The sequence below is a fragment of the Oculina patagonica genome, chromosome 4 (assembly GCF_052425735.1).
Source record: "Oculina patagonica isolate OP01 chromosome 4, crgOcupat, whole genome shotgun sequence".
Taxonomy (NCBI): Eukaryota; Metazoa; Cnidaria; class Anthozoa; order Scleractinia; family Oculinidae; genus Oculina; species Oculina patagonica.
Genome location: NC_135761.1, coordinates 23,424,624 through 23,449,151, shown reverse-complemented (window position 1 = coordinate 23,449,151; position 24,528 = coordinate 23,424,624). Strand labels below are relative to the sequence as shown.

At 39.4% G+C, this 24,528-nt stretch overlaps 2 protein-coding genes and 1 long non-coding RNA gene across 4 annotated transcripts; 1 reads left to right on the top strand and 2 right to left on the bottom strand.

Moving 5' to 3' along the window:
* Nucleotides 1–630: 630 nt before the first annotated feature.
* Nucleotides 631–9,590, bottom strand: LOC144651732 (alanine aminotransferase 2-like). The gene is made up of 12 exons (XM_078511701.1): nucleotides 9,323–9,590; nucleotides 8,266–8,352; nucleotides 6,720–6,828; nucleotides 5,255–5,385; nucleotides 4,596–4,715; nucleotides 3,460–3,589; nucleotides 3,134–3,347; nucleotides 2,566–2,674; nucleotides 2,098–2,163; nucleotides 1,764–1,919; nucleotides 1,170–1,288; nucleotides 631–861 (listed from the first exon to the last, which is right to left on the bottom strand). Exons 1-12 carry the CDS (start codon nucleotides 9,431–9,433, stop codon nucleotides 768–770), a joined length of 1,446 nt encoding a protein of 481 aa, XP_078367827.1. The 5' UTR covers nucleotides 9,434–9,590; the 3' UTR covers nucleotides 631–767.
* LOC144652005 (uncharacterized) lies at nucleotides 4,032–15,075 on the top strand. 2 transcript variants are annotated; one of them, XR_013570410.1, is made up of 4 exons: nucleotides 4,032–4,147; nucleotides 11,363–11,505; nucleotides 14,274–14,309; nucleotides 14,959–15,075. It is a non-coding gene; the product is annotated as an uncharacterized LOC144652005 (long non-coding RNA). The 2 variants fall into 2 exon arrangements; XR_013570409.1 differs by lacking the exon at nucleotides 14,959–15,075 and having other exon boundaries at nucleotides 14,274–14,693.
* On the bottom strand, nucleotides 12,661–23,347 carry LOC144651728 (alanine aminotransferase 2-like). Its single transcript, XM_078511695.1, has 12 exons — nucleotides 23,134–23,347; nucleotides 22,670–22,756; nucleotides 21,601–21,709; nucleotides 20,202–20,332; nucleotides 19,143–19,262; nucleotides 16,972–17,101; nucleotides 16,103–16,316; nucleotides 15,442–15,550; nucleotides 14,754–14,819; nucleotides 14,141–14,296; nucleotides 13,614–13,726; nucleotides 12,661–12,937 (listed from the first exon to the last, which is right to left on the bottom strand). Exons 1-12 carry the CDS (start codon nucleotides 23,254–23,256, stop codon nucleotides 12,826–12,828), a joined length of 1,470 nt encoding a protein of 489 aa, XP_078367821.1. The 5' UTR covers nucleotides 23,257–23,347; the 3' UTR covers nucleotides 12,661–12,825.
* Nucleotides 23,348–24,528: the final 1,181 nt, after the last annotated feature.

The window sequence follows — 24,528 nt, the reverse complement described above, 5'->3', positions numbered from 1 at the left end:
AAGGCGCAGGTCGCCCCACCTCTCAGGTCGTTTCTCATGTTGTTCTCTCCCAACTGTGGTTTTCGAAATATAGTTTGCAAACTGTTTAATAAGCCTTGCTCTTTTTCTCTCTCTCTCAAGACCTCTCTTAGGGCCCTTCCGGCGGGTCTCTCACAAGTAATTTCTCGGTGTCTGTTACAGAGTCTCTCGAAGGTGTCCGTGTTCACAATGTTCTACAATGGTAAGTGTCCGTGTAGCACAATGCAAAATTGGCCAGTTGAAAATTTCGCAGGGAACGTTTCGCAATATGGGATGAGCCACGCAGGAATCCCTTTATTCTTAAAGAATATATGACGAACGTTTGAAGACTCGTGAAATTAATTTAACGAATATAATTCCACGATAATGGAATGAAGTGTGTTTACGAGAGAAGAACTCAGAAAAATTTTTTTGAGTTCACAGATGGGACTTGAACCCTCGACCTTCCGTACACTAGTCGGACGCTCTAACCACTGAGCTACTGAGAACTCTAGTGGTGAGCAGTGGTGAAAAGATAATTCCGTCGCGAAAATAAAAGGTATCAGAGCACCGTCACTTCCCCTCCCACTTTTTCTTCAGGCACGTGAATAACAACAGCATTTCAATTTTTAAACGTTATTGCATTTTATTGGTTTGCCTCCGAAACTGTTCAGTTTCTAAAACGTTTATAAATAAAGAAATGGAAACAGTTATACGTTATCTACACAAAGATCACGAAACGAGGCAGTGTTTTTCAGTTTCAGTTTCTGTCAGTCTTTGTACTGCGTCATAAAATCCTGGTGAAAAGTTTTCAACCTTTCAAACATTGGAATGAATTTGTCTTCTGAAGGGAGGATGGTTATTCTGCAAAAAAAAAAAAAATGGTAAAAAATAATACAATTGACGACTACAAAACAAAAAACGCCTTTGACGCTACAATCAATGTAATAGGTAGTCCAGTTTTGAGCTAATCTGCACGACCGCTGAATAAAATGACTAAGGACGCATCTATACAATGTTAGTCACAATCTGAATTTTTCGTCAAAAGCGTCCTCTCAATGCCTCGTTCCCAGACGCCGTTGCATTTTGTAGATAAGTGGCAAAAAAAGGGAGCTTGGGGCTTACTTTTGCGCACCGCGTTCCAACCAAAGAGGGACGCCGGGTAAACTCACCGGAAGTAGTAGTGATTACCGCTGCCTTTCATGTTAAATGCGCGGCCAGGAACTATGTAACTTCCCGTTTTCTCCAACGCCTGCCAACAATAGAACTCATCTGGTGGTATACCCTGAACCTAAACGCATAACATCAGAATGAAATGATCGCGCGTGAGAAAAAATATGAGCAAAGGTAGCAGTTGAATTTTTAATTGTTACGAAGATAAAAACGCATTGAAATATCAGATAGGTCGATGCTAGCCTGTTCCAGGTGTTCATATAGTTGGGGAGCAACGCGTAAAAAAAGGATTAGCGCGAAGAACGGCGCCGCGTGGTAAAATGGCGAGGGATCTGTGGCGAGAGATAGCGAGGTTTCCCCGCCTTCTCCCACACACCCTTCCCTTTATGTTTCGCTCGCCGTTTTTCGCGTTGCTCCCCAACTAACCGAACGCCTGGACCAGGTTAGGTTGATGCGCTTTTGAGGCTGCAGCCGAGGAGCCCCGATTTAATAAATGTGAAAGGTTGCTTGGCAAGCGCGCCTTTATGGTGTCAGCTGTAGTGTCATACGCAGACCATTTCATCAGTTCGCGCCAATAAAGTAGGGACTGGTACCTTTGCTTCTTCTATGGCCCTCTGTGGCAATGTTATCCTCGGAAACGCGTACATTGCGCCTTCTACTTCATTACACTTTACGCCTTCCATTGAATTGAGAACTTCCGTTGTTAATTTTGCTTTCTTCTTGTAGGATTCTTGTATGATCGTTTTCTCCTGTAAGATAATTGATTAATGTGTCTTCAAAAACATTTTTCAGTAAAAACAAAGCCTGGAGCCCTTCACATTTATAGTAAATGGTCAATAGTTAGCTTGTTGGTGAGAATGCCACGGTTATGATAAATTTTTAGCGTTAACGTTCTGAAATAAAAGGTTTGGGTATCCGAGCCCTCACCTTCAGAAAACGTTCGTATGATTCCTCTCCTGGTCTGGGAGGGTTGCAAACGAGACCCATGATTACCTAAGAAAAGAAGAAAGAAAGATTTGATTCAGAAGAAATGAAGTCCACAGTGAAAGAGAGAAAGTATGAAAGAAAGTAAGAAAAAGAAAGAGAGAAAGACTTACCAAAACAACAACAACAAACAAATAACTACAGATAGTAGCCAACACAACCCCCCTTCCCCCGCAAAAAATAAAACAGCAATAAAACGCAAGAATTCTTAACAATACATAAACATTTACAGGGCCAGTTTGATTGGTTTTAGTCTATAGAGTTAGATGAACAAACGCTATATCTGACAATCGTCATATAAGCTTTCGTAGAGTTTCCACTTCTATTTAGTTCTTCAAAATGGCGTGAATGCAAAGGAAAAGAGGCCTATGCTAGCAGGGAATTTTTCGCCAAGTTTATATATTTTCGTACCTGTCCTATTGTAGAAGAGCAAGATCTTGCGCTTAGGTACGTTCTGATACGAGTCTTGACTTGGTCATTTAATCCTACCATCTCAATATATCCACCTCTAAGACCACATCTGCAGGAAACAACATCGTGTGACATCAATATTAGTGAAACAGATAACGTCCAAGAACAAAATAATATCAGTGCATATTATTGAAGCCAAATGGGGGCTATTGTATACACACGGCCGCTAATTTTGGGGATGATCGTTTGAAAAGTTTTTAAACGACGAAGGAATTTTTCAGTCAGTTCTATCCAATTTAACAATTTGCTCGGGATGAAAACCAAAGGTGCGAACGTACAGCGCAAAGTTCGAAAACTGACGTATTTAAACCAATCATGGGCGCAAAAATAATGATCTGTGTTGCACTAATGTTACAAGACTGATCAATCGTGCTTAATTTTTAATGCAATTATTTCCCATTGACACATGTAATCCGGCTGATAACTATCGACAGAACTGATATTGTTATACATTTACAGATAACTGACAGGTAACATCTACAGATATCTACTACATTACTCTTCTTACTCTCCAGTATATCCTTTTGCACTGGAATGAAGTGAGATAAGCTGAAACGTGCTGTACTCTGCTCCCAGGTCCCTCAGGACTTTCTTACAGGAGTGAAACTGGGCGCCATCAGCGTACACATTGTCTTGATAAACTTCATCAGCAAATAAAACCAGCTTCTCTCGAGCGCAAAACTTGATGACTTCTTGAATGTTCTCATACGTCAGAACCTGACCTGGAAATATACAATTGACATGAAAATTGAATCTCTACCTCCCCAACTGCCCCTGGGTCAACAAAGTTTATAAGGAAAATACTGAGGTGTAAAATAGCTAAACTGGACCAACCTGTTGGGTTGCCCGGATTAATCAGCACCAGGCCTCTCGGTACGCAGTGCGGCCTGGCCTCCTCCAAAGCTCTTTTGAGTTCAGTTGCGTTTAAAGCCCAGTTTTTGTCTTCATCGAGTCGATAATGAATCTATGGATGGAATAGATTTTAAAATTTTACTTCAAAAGCACTAATGTAATAATTTGATTCATGATTGCGGGTCATGATTCTTCTCATTCTCGTTTCCAGAGCCGCTTGTCCCTCTTAGCCGGCTGAGCCTGGGGCACGAGGAACAAGTGGATCTGGAGATACATGATTTGATTGGCTAGATCTTCAGCAAAGTAAATTTAAATTTAGCTGAATCAAATCAACCGTTTTAAAATCCTTTTATTGTCATTATTGTTGCGACTTGCGGGACAAGTTGAAAAAATTAACGCGAATTTTGAGAGCGTTTTATTTCAAAACAGCTGAGGTTCCTGGGACGGCGTTGGGAGTGACCAATCAAAAGGACTCTTAACTGTGACGTATATCCTTGCATTTTTGGCGGGAATTTAGCGCGGTTGCCAGCGAGGGTGGCACAAACATTTTTACAGTTTGCACAGCGCTCATAAAACGAAAACGCTGGTGTCTGAAGAAAGTCGAGAATGGCTGAAAAATAATTCTAACAAACCGCGACAAAAGGAGGAAAAAGGTTTCAGAGAAAGGTTAGTCCTGTTTTTTTTTTTTTTTACAAACTGCTTTGATGCGTTAAAATTGTAAGTACGTGCTTTTATTGCCTGCATTATACGCTAACGCAACGTTCCCAACTAAAACACGACCGTCTTAAAATCCTGTCTGGCAAAGAACGCAAAACGTTAAATAACGTAAACATTCAGCATTTTTATGTCTTAGGTTTATGGAGAGTATGAATCAAACGTAAATATCGATAAAAACAGACCAAAGCGCGGCAGTCCATCATTGTCGAGTGTGGAATCTAAATTATACAAAGTAGGCACCTCATTTGGGACTGAAAAATGTGTTTCTTATATTTAAAGCTGCAAGCTGCAATTACATATATCAAGTGAGCTATGTTTCTACCAAAACGAGTAGAGTCTTCTAAATATAGCATTTAGACTGAACATAGCTTTCTCAAATCGTCTTGTGACAAAGTTAATACCTGATAAGAGTTGTGTTGTAAGAGCCTTGCTTGGTACATGCTGTAACCTGGGAGGGGAACCATTACTCCAGCACGGCCTCTCCCTTCATGGATTCCCGTTTGAACAACTCCCATCATAACCTGAAATTGATGATGTCAAAATTTTTTTCAGTATTTTCTCAGATCTGAAACTGCCTACAATGGAACCTCTAGATCTACTCTGGTATACCTCCATTAAGGGATTTAAAGGGGACTCAAACTTTTGTCACTTAGCTATAAAATGATATTTCATAGGTACCATAATAGGTCAGTACAACTAACAAGCCAGTGGCAGATCCAGACTATCAGCTTAGTGGGGCCCTGATCATCCAGGGCCTAAAAAAAGGAGGGGGCCGCTCTCAAAAAGAATTTTTCTCAGCCCTTTGGGCCTCTATTTGGCCAAAAAAAATAAGGTGGGGGCCTTGGCACCCCAAGCCCCTCCCCTAGATCCACCGCTGCAAGCAACCATTAAAAATAAAAAAATGGTACACCCTAACTGGTATAATTTCAAACTCAATGTCAAATACCTAAAAATTATGTGTGACAAAGATTCCCACTAGTCTGATTAGTAACACATTAAGACCCCTCAACCCCCTCACACCAAAACTACCAGCTGTCTGCTAAGTGCAGTCTCCATTTACTTCAATTCCTTCGGCCCCTCCATTTGTAAGAAGTATATCGTCAGATACCGCAGGAAAACCATCTCGCTCAGAAATGAAATTAGCAATATCCTGGCGCAAAACACTGATTCCCTGTGATGAAGAGTAGCTACCTAAAAAAGTTAAAAATAATAATAATAATAATAATAATAATAATAATAATAATAATAATAATAATAATAATAAAGCATTATACACAAGACTAATGTGATTGGTCATAGCTATAACTTGTATTTACATCTTAAAGTGATATTAGAGTTTATATGATGCGCCGTCAACATTTATCATAAAGGTAAGACCGGTAAGTCAAGTAATGAAAAAGTTATTTCTCCGTTTCTATTTTGCATAAATCGGCGATCTCTAAAAGAAGAAATAGCAAGCCATCAAAGAACAATAAACTATGGACAAAAGAAAAAACAATAAGCTTGCTCATACATACTGATGAGCATACGCGTATACAGAGTATACGCACATACGCACATACGCAGACGCATATACGCAGATACGCATACGCGCGTATGTGCAAAAGCATACGCGTTTTTCGCGTATGTTTTGGGACGCTTATTTGCGAGCGGTACTGTACTCTCTTCAAAGAAACACCAGAGCTACACATTACATTATGTCTCCCTTTTACTTGTTTCGCTGATTCTACTACATGTGAATATACTACAGTACTGATGTAGAAAATTCCATGGTCCCACATCATAGACGGCAGGGTGGGGGGGGGGGAGTTGCAGGGGGGGCAGGCTGAAGCCCCCCAAACAAAAATTTAGGGGTGCACAGCCGAAAATATCGCGAACGCAGCATAAAATTGGTTTGTCAAGATATTCCGTCTTGTGAGTTTAAACATCTTCAAAACTTCTTTGGAAGTCTTTGGAACACTGTTTATCTTTGGAAAAATGATCAGAAACATTCGTATGGCCTTCGAATAACAATCGGAGAATCTTGAAAAATCTGTGGCCTAGAAACTTTTTAGAAAAAAAAAAGTTGCATCAAATATGAAAACCCGTCGAGTATTTTTAGGACAGTCTTAGCTCCCCCATGTTCCAAAACGTTCTGCCACCTCTGCACATTGAAGCCTTGGTTGAAATAGCAAACATTTTGATGGCCCATGCAAGTTGATTATCATTTTAGCTATAATAAAAATTGTTAAATCTAAAAGGAAAACAATGGATATACGAGTGTCACATGTGCTTATTCTCATAGGTGGGGCATTTGCACCTTGTAAACCTGTCAAATGCAGGGAATTCGCAACATTCTGTTTATGTCGGCCAAATGTCTAGGGCTAAGGAAGGCTTGCAACTTACAAAGACATGAGAATGAGCATGTTTTACACAGTTGTTTTCAATTTCTTGTACAAAATGAAGGAAGGAATGTCTGCAGGGTGAAGGATGAATACATGGTACATCGATATATTTATCAAGAATAAAAATCTTATGAAACTTACTTATAGTGTGCCCTACAGTGTCATTTAGGATCCTTTTGGCTCTATTTTTGGCATCCTGAGGGAAGCCTGGATCATCTAGAAGCTCAGGACACAAAAGAAGTGCCAGGACCTGTATAGCATGTACATGGGGAGAAAAAAACAACAAATGTTCAAAACAAAATTTTAAGAAATATCAAATTAACTAACAATAACATAAACTGTAACAGTAACAAATTGTTGAAAGTTAAGTTACTTTTAAAAGAATTGTTCATTTTAGCAGTATATATATACATACATGTACGGTATGTTGAATTTTCATGAGTTTATCTATTTGATGTTGATGACTTCAGTAGGACTGAGCAGTTATCCACAAAAGGGGCGTTTATTAGAATAGGGGCGCTTATAAGAATGAGGCACCTATTAGAATGGGGGCGCTTATTGGAATAGGTCACTTATTAACAGAAACACATTCAAAGGGGGGCGCTTATTCGGAAGGGGGCGCTCAATTATTGGAAGGAGGGCGCTAAATCGAGTCATTACTGTATTTATTTACGTTATAGTCTGTGATCTTTTCAGAGGTTTAATCCACACACAATTCATAAGGGTTAGTGCATTGATTCTGTAACTCCAAAAAACTTAAGTCATTATATTGTCACCCACCTGGTGCCCATAGTGAGGTTGGATTATGTGAAGTGGTCACTTACAGGAGGTTAAAAACAATAGGAACTTCCAACGCAGTTGACGTTTTTTAGGAGATTCCAACTTTAGTGACTCGAGGAGCAAAATGGTCCTGAATTGTATATTGTGTGTTCTTTTGGAAAATTAGTTGCTAACAGAAAATTGTTGCTTACGAGAGATTGTTGTTCACACAGGGAGGTTGGACTATATCTTCATTTTGATTTGTTAATCAGTCACTTAACAGACTAATCAAACAGTTGATACATTATTTAATTTTTCAAGAAAGTGATCAAGAAACCAGTCATTTAGTTGGTTGTTAATTGTCTTACTGATTTTTCTCACTTAATAAAGGGTTAATAAATTGGCCAGTAGATCAATACATCCATCCATCAATGAGGCCTTCCAAGGGGGTTTCTGATGTTGCTTTGTTGCTTGTTTCCAACCCACCTGCCACCTATGCGGTGAGGGAAATGTTGTCCTTGTTACAAATACACACCCCTTCAGTGCTAGTTTCTGTTGGTAGTCGGTGCTCTGGAACAAGATTGCTGCTACATTTTTAGCTATAATTAAAACAATGTTTCCTGTCATCCAAACCCCTTGGAAGGCCTCGTCAATCACTTGAAAGACAGGTTAATCACAGGTTCAGACCTCTCAACCTCAAAGCACTGAAAATCTGGAGATTGAGGTCAAAAAATCTGGAGATTTCAGTAAAAACCGGGAGATTGATCAACTGATTGACAAAAATAACTAAAAGAGTCCTAAAACCAGGCGCTAATCAAATGACTTGTTACTCTGTTTGCCGTGAGATTTATGTTTCTCATCGTGAGATTGAAGTGAAAACCGTGAGTCTCACGACAAAATCGTGAGACTTGAGAGGTCTGCAGGTTACCTGTCGAAAAAATGTCATTGGTGGCTGTCCCATTCCCTGAGGATTTCCAAAGTGTATGAAAACTTCAGAGAATGGCTTGTCATCACCCTAATAAACAGGAAACATTAAAGGTTTTTGTTTAACATACAAAAATTTGGCAGACCTAGGGGAAAAGAAATCTAACACTGCCTGTAAATTTGCAACTGCACTGCAAACTGGTCAGACTACTCTGTTAGAAACATTAGTGAGCAGTGTATTACATGGATCAGTAAATTATAATGTATCAGTCAAATCGAGGGTTTTTCCTCTATTCTATCGATCTATTATTAATACATAGAAGATAACCAATACATAGAAGACAATCAGTCTCTGCCATGATTATAAACCCATGTGCGTATACTGGGACACGTATAACCGTAAATCGAGTCTGCGTTCAAATTCCCCACCCCCGATGTGGTTGGATCAAATTCCCCTCCCTCGGGAAAACTTCAATTATCAAATTCCTTTCCCCCCAGGAAGGCAAAGGCGTCAAATGTCGGGGTATGCCCCGGGGGTGGGGGGGGGAGGGTTGTTGAACCTTCGATTTGACTGATACATAATCCCCGTGCTGGGCTTGCCTGTTGTGGGATCTGGACCTGGTCACCACTTTAAAGCGTTTTAGGCAATGTGCAAATTGACTCCTCATGAATAAGTAGATTTTAGTCCTATTGTCAGTTTATAGACATCACCTAACAGTTCATCAACAGTGCAACCGTTTTTCACCCCCCCCCCCCCCCCCATCCCCCTTCCTCTTCTTCTTAGGTCTTGTAATTGTGATCAAGTGGTCTGGATATCCTTCTCTATCCGGTGTATAAAGTATATAAGGAAAAACAACACGTCTGACACCATTGAGGGTCGTTTAAGCATTACTGCTCTTCTTGAGATCATTTAAGAAATTACAACTTTTTCTTTCCCTCAGGAGTGGTTTTAACGAATCAGAAAAATTCATTGAATACTGCTAAATGTAAAATGACAAATAAATTATTAGATAATTCAGCATATAAATTTGTGGCTATCCAAGTAAAACACCATTACTCACGCGAGCAAGCTCTTGTCTAATTTCATGTGCACGATCTTCAAGCCATCCTCGTACTTCATATTTGACTCTTTTGAAAGCCGGATTTATGGTTTCCTCAGTGAGAATCTCCATTTAATAATAGACACAAACAGCAATGCATCAATCAGATGGGCAAAAGGTCGAAATGTACAGTAGTTTGCGTCACGCAGCGCGGATGCCGTGACTTCGGGTATAATCCGCTGAGCATCAGGTGCGAAGGCACATGGCGCACATCTTATGGACTGAATGAGTTTCAGGGAGGGGTACTCCCTGTAATGGTCTATATGGAGAGGCCCCGCCCGAAAGGGGTACCTTTTTCAGGCTTCAGGTATATAAAAGGGTAGGCTGTCATTTAGGTTTTTGAAAGGGCCTTTAATTGAGATATTTCGAACAGATGCAATTTATCCCTGTATTATTTCAATTTATTAAGCGCTACTTGAAAATGACAAAAAAACGTCATGTTTTAAGTCTATACCATGAATTTCGGGATACCTTTTTTCATTAAAAGGTATAGGAAAGGGGTACAATTTCTGGCAAAATGGTATATAAAAGGGTAAGGGGTAAGAGCTTAGGGCGGAGCCTCCCAGTACAAAACTTTTTTGGGTACCCCCCCCCCCGGTTTTGAGCATGCTTGAAAGATGTTAAAGGAACAACGTCACGTTATTTTAAGTCATTTTCCTGATTGCTTTGAAATTGAAGTTGAAACCTCATAATAATAGTATTCTGACGTTTATGGCCCTATTCTCCCAGAGGAGAGTTAGGATTTAAAAGATGAACGTAGAAAAACAACAAAGAAGTAATATAAACGCAAAAATAAACAAGGAAGATTTTGACTGACGAAGAAGAAGACGTTTCATAGAAAGCAAACTTGAAAAAACATGCCATTTTTTCAAGTTGAGTTTTCCACGACGTAGCTCCTTTAAAGCATGCCATAGCTACATGCAATAAAGTTCCGAAAATAAGCCGGGAAATCAGCCCCATCCCCCGAAAATAACTCCCAGCGGGGGATTCCCATACGTAAAGGAGGCTCCTGTAAACGCTTAAAGAAGTAAGACTAAAACAGCAAGGGACCGCAAACGATAATGCTGTGATTCTGTCATTTGTAGGATCATTTATGTTATTTTGCTTTGCGAGGCACCTTCGTGACACTTTGGATTTCTTGTCCCCCGAACTCGCACGTGATGATGTCGTCATCTACGTTGTCATCGAGGAACAATGGAAGTCAGCCAGCCTAGGCAGAGATAGTTCGAGAGCATACTCTGACATCAAACATTGATCGTTACATTTTGTTGTTGAAAAATGTCACTGAAAATCTGAAAAATGTAATATTCTAAGATAAAAACATCGGAAAAAGTGACCATTTTTATGTAACCCACGAGCACTTTTTTAAAAATAAGCATTATTTTAGCACGTTTTTGGCAAAAAAAAACAAGCACTGCTTTAAGCATTTAATGCTTTATTTACGAGCACTATCAGTAAGAGCCTAATTTGCCGTATAAAACGGCTGAAACATCGTTTTAAGCCCCGGCCAAAAGCAATGTTGCGCTCAACATGTTGCACACGTTTGGTCACCCTGTAGCCTGAATTTCAGACATCCTTCTGTGGTCGCCTACTCCCGAGAAGGGACGTCTGAAAAAATTCGGCCCTTATACCGTCCGGTGACGTCACTACCCGAAAACCTGGTAAATGACCTACCTCACCAAGAGTCTCTCCGTAGCTCAGTGGATAGAGCGCCGCTCGGTGTTTGAGAGGTTATAGGTCATAGGTTATAATCCCGTCGGGGACTACGATTTTTTCTTTGTCCCACGCTCGTGGCTTGATAATCATTAAATCTTTTTTCATTTCACTACCATTACATTCTCATTTCATTACCAATTTCTCTTTATTTATCGTTGTTTGCAAACACATATATAACTGTCAGTGGAAATACGTTTTAAACTATCAAACGTTATAAAGTTGAAAAAATTATTAAAACGTACGTTTACTCCTTTCCGTCCCAAACGGATTGTTTGAACAGGAAAGGTGTACTGTGGAAAGTAGACCACACCCTGCCGTCACCTCAGAGAACAGGCGCCAAGGATAATGCTGGCTCTTCGATGGAAATGAGAAAAACGTAAAGGAACAAAGTGCAACGAAAGAAGAACAAGACCTTGTGATGAAATAAGGTATGACCATGATCACTACCTTAAAACGGAATCTTGCGACAACGAACCAATGAGTCCTTTACAACAAATAGTTACATATTGTTATCATCTTTGTATTTGTCCATGAATTCCTTGTGAAACTTGATAATGTAGCTTGTTTATATCCAACTAACTCTTTAGAAATCCTTTCAAAATGTCTTTAATTTTTTTAGTTCGTCCGTATTGTCAGAAGCTTCTTTTACAACGTTTCTCGTTCCCTTGTGCCTTGATCCAGGGGCGGATCTAGGGGGGGGGGGTGCAGGGGGTGCGCACCTCCCTCCCCTGAGATTACCTGCGGCTTTCCAATACAACTGAGCCTTAGTGGTGCACCCCCTCCTAAGAAAAAATCTGGATCCGCCCCTGTGATCATGCCCTACTTGTTTCTGATTGTCATTCTTTCGTCTGTCGTCTTTTAAGATGTTGCGGCTTATTATCGGGGGATGGGAAGGCTTATCCCCTAGTTTCCCCATGCGTAAACGCGAGACCGTTAAAAAACTTCAATCTCATTGCTTGGAAGAGCAAAGTGCACGATAAACTAAAACAAGCACATAATTACTTCCTGTGCCTTTTATGATTTACGCATATAAGGACTGGGCTAAGTCCCACGAGACTGATATGAATACGCCCTTACGCGTGTGAAAGAACTAACAAGAACGACGCTAAATTACATGTACGAAGAGAACAGATAAAAACAGTACAAGGTAAAACACCCACCAGCAGTTGAATTACATCGCAATTTGAGAATATAGAGCATACAGAAGTATGTTTAAGCCCCGTTCACACTGACCCGGGTAAATCTGAAAACGAAGAAATTTGAAAACGCCGCGTAAAATGTTTTCCATCCACATTAACCCTAGCCTGTGTACACAGACTACATTTACCCAGGTAAATTTGAAAACGATACCCACTTTGGAGAGCGTTTTTTAAAAGTACCGTTTACGGTGACCAAAAACGCCGTTTCAGTGTGGACGGTTGGCCTTAGTTACATATATACCGCATGTGTAGTTACAAACACCTTTTTGTGCCATTATAGTTCGACTACTTTTAAGTGCAAAAATTTAATTTCTTCATTTCCCGGACGTCCGTGTCTTGGCTCTTCATCTCGGACTCTCAGCGCAAGTCTGAAACAACTGGTGTTTAAAAAAACAATTTATTAGTAGACTGTTTGTCACCGGTTCTGTGTTGTGTTAATGTTCAAAGTCACGTGATAAAGCTCATTTTAAACACAAAGTACTTTGACTACTTTTCCTGGTGAATATATCAACCTAAGTCGTGAAGCAAAAACTGTATGGTAAAATAAAATCATTGTTTTTCATCATCATCATCTTTGTATTTATCCATAAATTCCTTGTGAAACTTGCTAATTCTGTCGAACATGGGCACTACTTTTTCTTCAGAAGGTACAATGGTGAGTCTGCAATGAAGAAAATGAGAAATCAAACGCTAATGGAAAAAAATGAGTCTTTAAATTTCGAACACGAGAAAATCAAGATCTTGCTTAAGATATACCACCATTTATTTACACACATCCATCGACAAAACTATTGTTGAAAATTATAAAATAATATTATTGAGCAATCAAATAAATAAACATAAAATGATATGCAAATTTTATATAAGGAAAACTGGAAAAGGCTGAATACCGCTTTTAACATCTATGAGCAGCAACGTTAATTTTTTTTTTCAAGAAATAAGAACCTAAATAGCCTAAATTTGTGTTTATTACCCTTTATGTAAGAACCTGTTTAGGCACACGTGGAAAAATTAGGTTCTTACTCGCGGGTTTTTACTGTATCCAAGGTGTCTGGCTGCTCTGAAACATGCAAATGTTACAGCTGGATGACTTTTGATAGCCGTTAAAGCACTAGGCTACACAAAAGGGGTTTTGGTCATTTCTATCAGATCTCTAATCATGCATAATCGAATAATAAAGTAGTCCGATGCCGCTATGGGGCTAGTTAGATAGCTATTTGGGCTTTGTCACATTCAGTCTATTACGCCTATATTCTCTCGCACTTTACTCCCCTCTAGACAAGACACGGAGCTATTAGCTTTTTAGCTCGTGGACTACAAACCCGCACGCAACTGACCTAAAATGGTGTGTTCCCGGTTTTTGTTTAAAATTGCTCCCAGGAATGGGAGCTATCCCAGTAGCCTCTAGCATCTGCCAGCAGTAGAACTCGTCTGGTGTGCAATTATTGAGCTAAACATAAACAGAGAAGATCAAGTCAAGATATCATAGCATGTGCAAGAGATAAAATAATTATTTGGCAAGACACTTCCAGGAGCAACAACAAAGATGGCGCTTCTTGGAAAACAAAAACTCAGTCTTCAAGTTCGTCGTTCTTATATACGTCCCTATTCTATTTTTTTATTATCACAAATATTTATTGAAACAAATAAATTATTCATAATCTTCCCAATCAATGAAACATCTTAATTCCTCTTCTAGTTTATCATTAATTATCTGTATGGTGTACATGCGTCAATATTTAGTAACATTACTATTAACGTTTCCTTCAGTTTAAACGAATGTTTATACATCAAAGCAAATGACTTATTTTAAACTTGGCACAATGTTTAGAAACATTGTGCCAAGTGCAACTGATGTTCATACCTTGGCCTCTTCAATAGCTTTTCCTGGAAGGTGAATTCTGGGGAATGCATACAAGGCTCCAGTCACTTCATTACATGTCACTCCTTCAAGAGAATTCAACATTGACGTGGTGATTTTGGCTTTCCTTTGATAGGAGTCCAATATAGCCATCTTTTCCTGCAGAAGAAAGGTATTGATGTGAATTTAATCTTCGTAGTGACCAGAAAGTGCATCTGCATGTAGCTTACTTCTCGGCATGTTGAGTTAAAGTTTATCCAGAATATTTCTGGTGTGTTATTGGTCTAAATTAACCACATGGTACATATCTACTGTGCAACTATTATGCGATAATCACTCGTGGAAACGAGAAAACAAAACACTATTGGACAAAGGTCGAATTTAATGTGTAGAAAGCTTTAGTGGAACATTTTCTTCAGTGAAGAATCCCATACTGGATGATTCTCTTTGTCTCTACCTGCATAAGATACATGCACAAAAATCGTATAATCAATAAACAGAAGATAAATATAGCAGATACTAGAACATTGACGATTTTAATGAATGGGGGGGGGGGGGGGGGGGAGAGATACGTAGTTTATTAGAAACATTTCATCAAACACACTCTAGAACTTACCTTGATAAACGTCTCGTACGACTCGTCACCAGGCTGAGGCGGATCGCAAATCGCACTCATGGCGGCCTTCAATAACAAAATAACGTTAAACAACGTTACTACATGTACAAACACTTGCTAAAGCAGTGTTTGTAGCACTGCTTCTGCTTTTTTTTTTTAGCACTATGTGCTCACAATTGCTCTTTTTTTGCCTTGTTAATTTTAGATTAAAAGAGCTCCTGGAAAACCCCTTAGAAAGAACTAATGGACGGACCATTTTTTTTCAGAGATGGAAAGAGGAGTAAAGTATTTCATGGCAAACATTTATGTGCCTGTGCAAACTATATATATATATTGTATTTATGTATACAACACTACATCACAAGTCAGTTACACTACTTTACACGAATTTACAAATTCGTGATCTTTTTTAAAATCGCGAAATTTCATGTAACAAGGTAGCTTGAGTAATCAGGAAACCATCCTTTATTGTAGGAACAATTAATTAACCCTAAGACGCGAGAGGCTCTGTGAAAGAAAAAAGGCCAAACGAGCAGCAAGCGAGTTTACCCTTGGCTCTGCTCGCTTGCCTGGCAATTCCCTCACCATTTTCCGGACCATTAGAGAGCCTGTTCACGGACTAATTCATCTTCCATGATCCCCTTTTTGCTGTTTTTTTTTTTTTTTCGAGATAAAATTTTTTTAATACCTGCCCAATATTTGAACCAGCAATATTCGGAGACATAAAATTCCTAAACTGGAGTTTAACTTCTTTGCTGAATCCAGTCAACTCCACATACGCTCCCCTCAAACCACACCTACAAATGATGAAAACAGAAATTGGCTTATCAGATTTAGGGCTTCTTTTACAAAATATATCGCATGTTAGCATCTTGGAGAACGTGTCCTAGTTGTCTACACACTAACCGTGGCCTGTCCCATTTCTTATCACATCAGTGTCATATACCGGTAGCAGTTTTCAGTTGTGTATCGTAAAACCAAAACCAAAATGCTACTCAGACCAATCACAAGGAACACTTACAATTTCAGTAAACCAATCAAAACTCGAAGTAATTACATGTAGTCGTCCCGAAGCGCGCGAAAGCGTGCGCGAGTAAATGGTTTTGGTTTAACTTTTAATTGGCTGAGAAAGTGGCGCGATATTTTTGAGCCAATCAATGAGCGTAGTAATGCAGTTCATAACCAAAGTAAAAGCAAATTACTTTCGACACTTAAGTGAAAACTGCTCTATAAAGCGATGTAGTTATAACACTTCAGTACAGCGCCCTGTTATTGTGACCATTACGATATGATATACTACTGTTCTAGAGGCGGTGCAACACCGATGTAACAAAAGATACCGCACTTACTCGCCATAAAATCCCTTGGAGGCTGAATTTAGTGACATTAGTTGAAAGTTATTGTACTCGGGTCCAAGGTCCCTCAGAACCTTCTTACACGAGTGGAACTGGGCCTCTTTGGTGAACACTGTCTCCTGATACACTTCATCGGCAAATAAAACCAGTTTCTCTCTAGCGCAAAACTTGATAACGTCCCTGATGTTGTCGTAAGTCAAGATCTGTCCTGTTCATTACATAACACACACAATGAACAATATTTAGTCAGTACTTTCACAAGAATACAAAAACCCCCACAGGTAGCCCTAATTGTTCTCTTTGCTCTTTTATAAAATAACTCAGATACTACGCGCGCTCTGATTGGGCAAATTGGTCAAAAGCCTATGTACTATTGTACTAGTAAACTCCCGCTTCCCGACATGACGGCATTACATACGCTCGACCACGCGAAAGGACAAAGAATTAACGTTAGTCAGTTAATTTATCTAATGGTTAAAACAGAGGATATGATCATCGTGAAAATTTACTGAGGGTGGGTCACAAAAATGAATTTCCCCGCCCACCACAGTTGGAGCGAAGCGCACTAGTACAGAAAAAAACGAAAACGCAGAGGCAAGCATACGAGGAGGACCACAATAAACAGGTCCGTCTTCAACGGACTGGAAAAAAGTATTAAAAACATGAATATCGTTCCATTCAACATTTACTCGGAAAAACTTGTAAATAACTCGCCTAACGGTCTATTGCTTAAATAAAATCCTATAGTACATTTGTTTTACTCAATCTATCCAATGAACAACAAAGAAACGAACGGTAAGGGAAACCATGCGTGTACTGCCCTATCACTTGATGCTAAAAGACATATCCTGAAAACCTATTACCTGTGGGATTTCCTGGATTAGTGAGTACCAGTCCCCTAGGTGCACAGTGCAGCCTTGCCTCATCTAATGCTCTCTTCATTTCACTGATGTTTAAATTCCAGTTGTTTTCCTCGTCCAAGTAGTAAGAAATCTATCCAACAGAAGGCCAACCATCCAACCAAATAATTAATAAACAAACAAACAAAAAAACAAACAAACACATCTTAGGAACATCTTTGATCTTAAATATTTTTTTTGCTTTTTCTAATAATTCTAATAATAATAATAATAATAATAATAACAATAATAATAATAATAATTATAATAATTATAATAAAAATAATTTATATAGCGCTAATTTTCACAGTCATGGGGCAGGGCACCTGGGTAGGGTTATCCAGTGCTGACTGTGTAATTTCAAAATGAATTTTTTTTTCCTTCTTGCCTGCACTCCTCTTTTTTTCCAGAGTTCTGATTGGTTGATAACACTATTCGAAAACAGTGATCACCTTTGTAGTCACCTAAAAAGAGGTCTATTTGTTTCCTTGCAACCATAGTTGCCAAACAGTATATGCTAGAGGCATATTGATTAGTGACTACAGTGATGCTATGCATCTCAAAAGTCCACAGAAGATGCACAAATATAATGATAGTTCACTAAGCTGTTGCTTAAACTCTCTGAGCAAAACAAAACAAACCAGAGATGACTAGCAAACCATTCTTGGTTTATTACCCTTTTAATCAAAATAATGCTCAATACCTACATTGTTATTTCTCTTTGCAATGTTTATGCATTGTCAGGTGACGAGGGCCTCCTGGGGGGGGGGGGGAGGTCCATGTTCCTTTGTTCCCAACAAAATGTTCTTTGAGTTCCCGTGTTCCCTAAGTGTATTTCTTCAATTTTGATGTTCCCTTTCCCTAAAATATGCTTTTGTTCCCATGTTCCCGGTTTTATTCCCAAAAAGTAAATGGCTATGTTCACTTGTTCCCTGAAACCCCTGGGGAGCTTTGATGATAAGAATAAGGGAAATCATCAGTATATATTGCCAACGAAAATTCCAGACCTAGAAGGAATGTTCATATTATCATTTTATCCCAGAACTAGACTTCCAGTTATGGGGATTGACTTTGTGCAAATTAAGTTGATTTGTCAAGTACTCTTGATGAAGCGACTCAGTTCCATGGCACGTTTTAAGAACGAAGAAAGAATCATAACAAATTATTTATTATTATCATTTTGTCTTAGGACTTGACTTCCGCTAATGCAGATCAACTCCGCGCAAGTCGTGTGGAATCGTCAAGTACTCTTGACGAATCAACCCAGTTTAGGTGTAGTGGACATGGATGACAATCAGTGGAGAGAAGTGACAATTTTGACAATTTGAAAAATAAGTAATTCCTCGCAAAGCGAGGCCGAAGGCCGAGCGTAGCGGGGTGTATAATTTTGTCCCTCAAAGGGATCAGGCGGGATGAAATCTCGTGTGGAGTTTACGGTCATATATATTTCTATATATATATATTTGTGAGCTTGGTGTGTGGCGGAAATGACGTCACACGGCCGCCGCGCGCTGGTGGCCTAATGGTAAGGCGTCGAACTTGAAATCAGATCTTCGGAACTGAGGTCGGGGGTTCGAATCCGGCTAGGTTTTTTTTTTTTTTTTTTTTTTTTTTTTTTGTTGGTTCGAATCCTGAGCCTTTCATTTTTATCGTTTTTCTTTTCGGATTTAAATAACATTGATTCCCACATAATACTCCCTCAACGCCTATTCAGGCTATAAATCTTTCATCGCCATCAGGGGCGCGCGGGCGGAGGCTTCGAATCCTCCTGCCATTCGTTCTTCTTTTTTTTTTTAATGCCATCAAATAAATGTCCAAAATGCGACTATCCAATAATTTGTCGATGATTTTGAAAATAGTCTGCGCTTCCCAACGCTTTATACCTCTTTACGAACCAGAAAAAGCCACCATCTTCAAAGCGGAGAAGACCCTGGGAACGAGGGTGTCGCGGCCATGCCCGTTGAAATTTCTAACAAATATATCTTCCTGCCTACTATACTGTGGAAAATTGAATATGTACAATTCAATAAATGTTCAACTTCAAATAATCCACTCCTAATTTATAACACCACCCCCCCCCCCCCCTCCCCAACCCAGAGCTTCGCGAGGCCCTGCGAGTCACGTATTACTAGTACCTGGTGGAAGTTGTACTCTATGATCCTGGCAATGTATTGAGGAAATGCTGGTATGGGAATCATAACTCCTGCCCTATTCTTGCCATCATGTGAACTGGTTTCAAAAGATGCCAAGCAAATCTAAAACATGCGAGAGGTAGAATTATTGATTAATTATAAAAAAAAATAACTGTGCTTTTCGAATGTAATGGAAATGGGCTTAATGAATCACCTGTCAGAAATATCAACACTAAAACTTGGCATGACTATTCTTCCCAGTAGTGTATGACAACCCAGGGTTTTTTTACCACTTTCAATTAAAGAAGTGGGTGGTTGCATGATAGGAAGTGAATGAAAAACATATAATAAATCCCAGCTTGATTATGCATTACACAGAATGGTATCTATACAAAAAGTAACATACCATGTGTTGTTTTCATATTCAACACCCTTTTAGAAAGAGCCCTAACTGTGACAAGACGGGCCCAGTGGGGGTATTCAGGAATATTATTGACAACGAAGTGCGAAAAAGGCCAAATTGTTAGATCCCTAAAAAGTCCTATTACGTAATAGAATCAGATCCAAAATAGCCCAACAGGCCATGAAACCCCAAACATAAAAATGACATAAAAATGAGAAGTTCTTACCAATTGTCTTTAACATAGGAAAAGTACAACAAAATTTCTATTAACCCCCCCCCCCCCCCACAAAAAGGCCTTAGATCGCAGATTTCCAATCTAAAAAGGCCTTTGCACTTAAATGTCCAGGGCTGCAAATAACAGTCGGCCATTGGCTGACCCAAATTTGCTCATGTCCGATGAAATCCGAATTGTGGTTGGACATGATGTTCGGAAAAATTTTTGATCATAACTCATAAGTGATAACTTGTAAGTGGCCTTTTGTTTTTGGTGATGTCTGACCACAGTTTTAAATGTTTTGTCTGACCAAGATGGTGTCTTAGTAGGACATATGTCCTTTCAAGTAAAAAAAAATTATTTGCTGCCCTGAATGTCACTATTGTATCTGAGCATCCCCCTAATGGGATAACAGTATTGTGCAAAGGTTTTATTTTTGGTGAACCTGTATTACTGTAGCTCCTCCATTAACCAATATGATATCATCTGGGTCAGCAGGATATCCATCTCTTCTTGTAATATACTTGGCTACATCTTCACGAATAATTCTTAATCCAAGGGTGTCTGTGTAAGAGCCTATGTAAACAGAATTACGTAGCTTTACAGGCATGCAATGTTCACAGGGGGTGTACTGTGTGAGAGGGCTATGTAGCTGTAGCCTTCTGTATATTACATGCTAGACCTTAAGACATATTTAGTACCGTACTTATAGTTTATTTAGTGTAATGTTTGAAAGAAAATGTCAAACATTCTTCAATTCAGTGGGAGAAATGCATGGCTTTAAGTAAATCAATTATGGTATGTTCCTGTCTTTTGTGAAAATAAAAAGAGTGTCTGACATTTGCAGACTGCAGACTTCAGTAACACTCTGGATAGCCTGAATAGCACTCCAGTTAGCCTGTTTACGGTTAGCTCTCAATAATGGTCATTAATTGTAACACAATATAATAATACTCTTAGTCTACAGTCTGCAAATGTCAGACACAAAGATATAAGGGTTCCTTTTGCATTAGGTACCCTTATTACCTGTACCGAAAAACATTAAACAGTGATCTTCCCCTGATGTTCTGTGGGCACCTTCTATGGCAGCCACCCAGACCTTTTCTCGCCATGCAGTAACAAGAACAATTCACTCACTAACTAGTGGTTATTATTACTAATAAGTAAGGTGGTCAATGGCTATTACAAAAACAAAAAGCAAACAAATTCAACCAAAACAAAAAAAATGTTGTGCAGTTCCAAAAATGTTCCATACCTACCCAACAGAAGGGATTTTTCCTGACACCCCTCACCCTTCTGGAAATTCCAATAAGGTTCATGCATTTCCTTAACGTTTTGGGCCTTTGAGACCCCTCCAGACCCAGGAAATTCCAATCCCTCTTTCCACAAACCCAAATTCCACAAACCCAAAATTATTGCAGTTAGTACTAGGGAGACATATATTCACAGCCAAATTCAGGAACCCCTTCAATTTTACACCTCTGGTGCTGGACTTCCAAACTCTTTAGTTCCCCTGTCACTGATCCCCTTGCAGAATGCACAGACAAAATACCCCATAATATGTTTATGACTCTGTTAGTTGATTCTTGTAGGCAAAAAAGAAAGAAAGAAAATAACGAAAAGGCAATATGAAATGAGTTGTTCCAGAAAATATCCACACCCCACCCCACAGGTTTGTTGCTTTGACCCCCCCCCCCCGCCCCCCACCACCATACTTTATTTCTTTTTTAAATTTTGGCTTTGAAACCCCACACCATGTGGAATTTCAAATGATCTTTCATTGGGTGGGTATGGATATTTTCTGTAACTTCAAACAAAAGCACAACGAAATATCCATTACTTACTTATTGCAAATCCTGGTTTGGCCTTAAGAATTCTGCGAGCTTTTTCTTTGATATCCTCTGGGTAGCTTGGGTCATCAAGAAAATTTGGACAAAGTAGACATGCCAGAAACTGTTCACAAAGATGCAATGGTAATTTTCATCATGTAACAAAATTAATTATATCTTACTATTGTAATAACTTATTAAAGGTGGCTGGCAACAGTTTCCAGCACTTTCCAAGACTTAGATTTTGATGGGTCTTTATAATCACTATTTATCAGTTGATGCCACAATCATATGCATGGTGTCAAACAAATGCCAATTCATTATTGGACATGTTGTTATCATTATTGTGACACAATAGGTACCATAGCAACATTATAACCTTGAGCTCCGTGATCCCTATTTTTTGTTATTAAATTTTTATCATCAAGACAAGATGCAACTTTTGGCAAAGTTTAAAATAATTCTGCACATGAGGTTCAGAGCCACCTTAAATTTTCGAAAATTTAAGGTGGCTTTGAAACCCAATGGGGTGGGGACCTTTCCAACAAATAGATGACGATTTCGACATTCCAGTTTATGTTTGACAGGCATGACGGGAGATTGGAGGGGGGAAGGGGAGATTGGGAGAGGTTGTCTTATAGGTAACGCTGACCCCTATTTTTTTATATTAAATTTTGATCAGCAAGACAAGATGCAACTTTTGGCAAAGTTTAAAATAATTCTGCACATGGGGTTCAGAGCCACCTCAAATTTTCAGTTTATGTTTGACAGGCGGGAGATTGGAGGGGGAGGGGGGGGGGGTTGTCTTGGTCGCTGACCCCTATTTTTATGTCAGGAGTCACTTTTGGCAAAGTTTAAATATCTTTGGCGAGCCACCTCAAATTTTTGAAAATTTAAGGTGGCTCAGAACCCCAATGGGGTGGGGACCTTTCCAACAAATAGATGAGGATTCCCACATTCCAGTTTATGTTTTACAGGCATGACGGGAGATGATTGGAGAGGGGAAGGGGAGGTTGGGAGAGGTTGTCTTATAGAGATCGATTAACGTTTTTTTTACCAACTTAACTTGGTATACATTGCCTACCTGTCTGATAGACGTGATTGGTGGCTGCCCAAATGCATGAGGGTCCCCATAATGTTTTATGACTTCTTCAAATGGTTTACTTTCACCCTAAAGATTGAAATAATAAAAGGCATACCATAGCTTTCAAACTTTGCAGTGGTTGAACCTCGCAGTGGGAAGTTCTGCAGGGGCAACTGGGGGTGGGGGGGGGGGGGGTTGTTTCAATCTAGACTAAGACAAGTTTGAACTCCGTTTTGATCTCCGACCTTGATATGAAATTACCTACAGAAAACATCATTTTTTCTGTGGAGCAGTGATTACTGATAGCTGAAATCAGTCGAAGGTCGATGTAAGACTTAATAAAATTAAAACAAATTTTCTGTAGACTGATTTAGGACGGTCCGAATTCCTCATTTTATGCCCTTCCACTTTCTGCAATGGAACCCACTCCAGTTATTTTTTTTTTACTACGGGATCTGACTTACCCGTGCCAATTCATGCTGGATCTCGTAGGCCCGGAGATCGACCCAACCTCTCGCATTGATTGCTCTCTGGAACACAGGACTAATAGTCTTGTCTGCAATAATTTGTTCTGCCGCCGTCGCCATTTTCTCGCGGTATTCTCGCGGTATAAATTTCCAACCGGTCCCCGGTCGAGTGTCTAGCCCCCAGTGTTCACGCGGCCATTTTTATCGACGGTAAAAATTGGACCGCAATTCGTGAATGCATGTGTGCTTAGGGATTAAAACATAACTAAAAAAAAAAAAAAAAAAAAAAAAAAAAAAAAACCCCAAAAAAACACCCCCACCCCCCCCCCTTCGCGAGAACATAACTTACAAGTAAAAACAGTTTGGATGCAGGGGACCACGCAACGAAAAAAAAACTGCTTGACTTGTCTGCTGCCGGATCTCTTGCTCAAGAGATTCTCGTACCAGACGTCACTCTAGGTGCTAATAAAACCAGATTGATTGAAAGGCTGGTACAACGACAGGAGGCCTAGGGAAAGATTTATTGTACGGGCTCCTGACCAGCCTTGCAATCAATCTGGTTTTATTTGTAACTTATCCCAGGGGCTAGGAGTGAGACAAACAGCTATTCACTGAAGTGAAGGTAGCTAGTGGTGGATATTTACCTCGCCGCGAATAAATCGTTGATCCAAATTCCAATTCCATGCACATTTTATTCTTTCGTCAGGGTTGGGAGTTTTTAAAGCGGCAGCCAATCTCACAAAGTAATAAAAACTAATAAATGCACATTTAAACATTTAAACAGGGAGGGCAGAAATATCCGAATATTAATTCATAATCTGAGCAGTGGTTGTTATAATAGGTAGATATATATAATTTCAGGGGTGTAGCTACCTGTACGCACATACGTATGTGGGCTTTGGTAGTTGTGCTCCTAAAATGACGTGATTCCGTCTGGGTGCGCTCGCACCTTTGATGTTTTTCTCTGTGTTGTTTTTTGTGTTTTGGCGTTTGTCACGGCCGTCGCTGTCCATTGCTGCTCGCATCTCTGCCGTTTGTTGCCTCCCGACTTACAATCACAATGTTGCTCACGCATTGCAGCACTACCTTTTCTTTTTCGTGGTGCACCATTTCTTTTGTTTGCTCCAAGTGCTATGGCTAATTAGCCGTGGCGTGCTCGTTTCACAATATCTTCTCCAATCAATGCGCACAATCTCCAAAGCCTATACCTGAAAAAGTCAAAAATTATATAAAACACAATGAATTAATTAAAATAAAATAAATAAAAATAAACAAAAAATATTTTTTAAAATAGCGCAATTTGCCTCAAGCATTTAACTTGGCTTGTTTTTTGAAATGTTTTTTTTTTAAAAAAAAAAAAAAAAAAAAAAAAACGCGACGGACTGTGTTTTT

Excerpts from the sequence above, each read along its gene's own strand:
- LOC144651732 (XM_078511701.1), bottom strand. The coding sequence starts at position 9,433 with ATGGAGATTCTCACTGAGGAAACCATAAATCCGGCTTTCAAAAGAGTC. Across the intron at positions 8,353-9,322 it reads TTAGACAAGAGCTTGCTCGC|GGTGATGACAAGCCATTCTC; the intron begins GTGAGTAATGGT and ends CCTGTTTATTAG. Across the intron at positions 3,348-3,459 it reads TAATCCGGGCAACCCAACAG|GTCAGGTTCTGACGTATGAG; the intron begins GTTGGTCCAGTT and ends GTATATTTCCAG.
- LOC144651728 (XM_078511695.1), bottom strand. The coding sequence starts at position 23,256 with ATGGCGACGGCGGCAGAACAAATTATTGCAGACAAGACTATTAGTCCT. Across the intron at positions 17,102-19,142 it reads TAGAGTACAACTTCCACCAG|ATTTCTTACTACTTGGACGA; the intron begins GTACTAGTAATA and ends TCTGTTGGATAG. Across the intron at positions 15,551-16,102 it reads TCCAAGGGATTTTATGGCGA|GTGTGGTTTGAGGGGAGCGT; the intron begins GTAAGTGCGGTA and ends CATCATTTGTAG.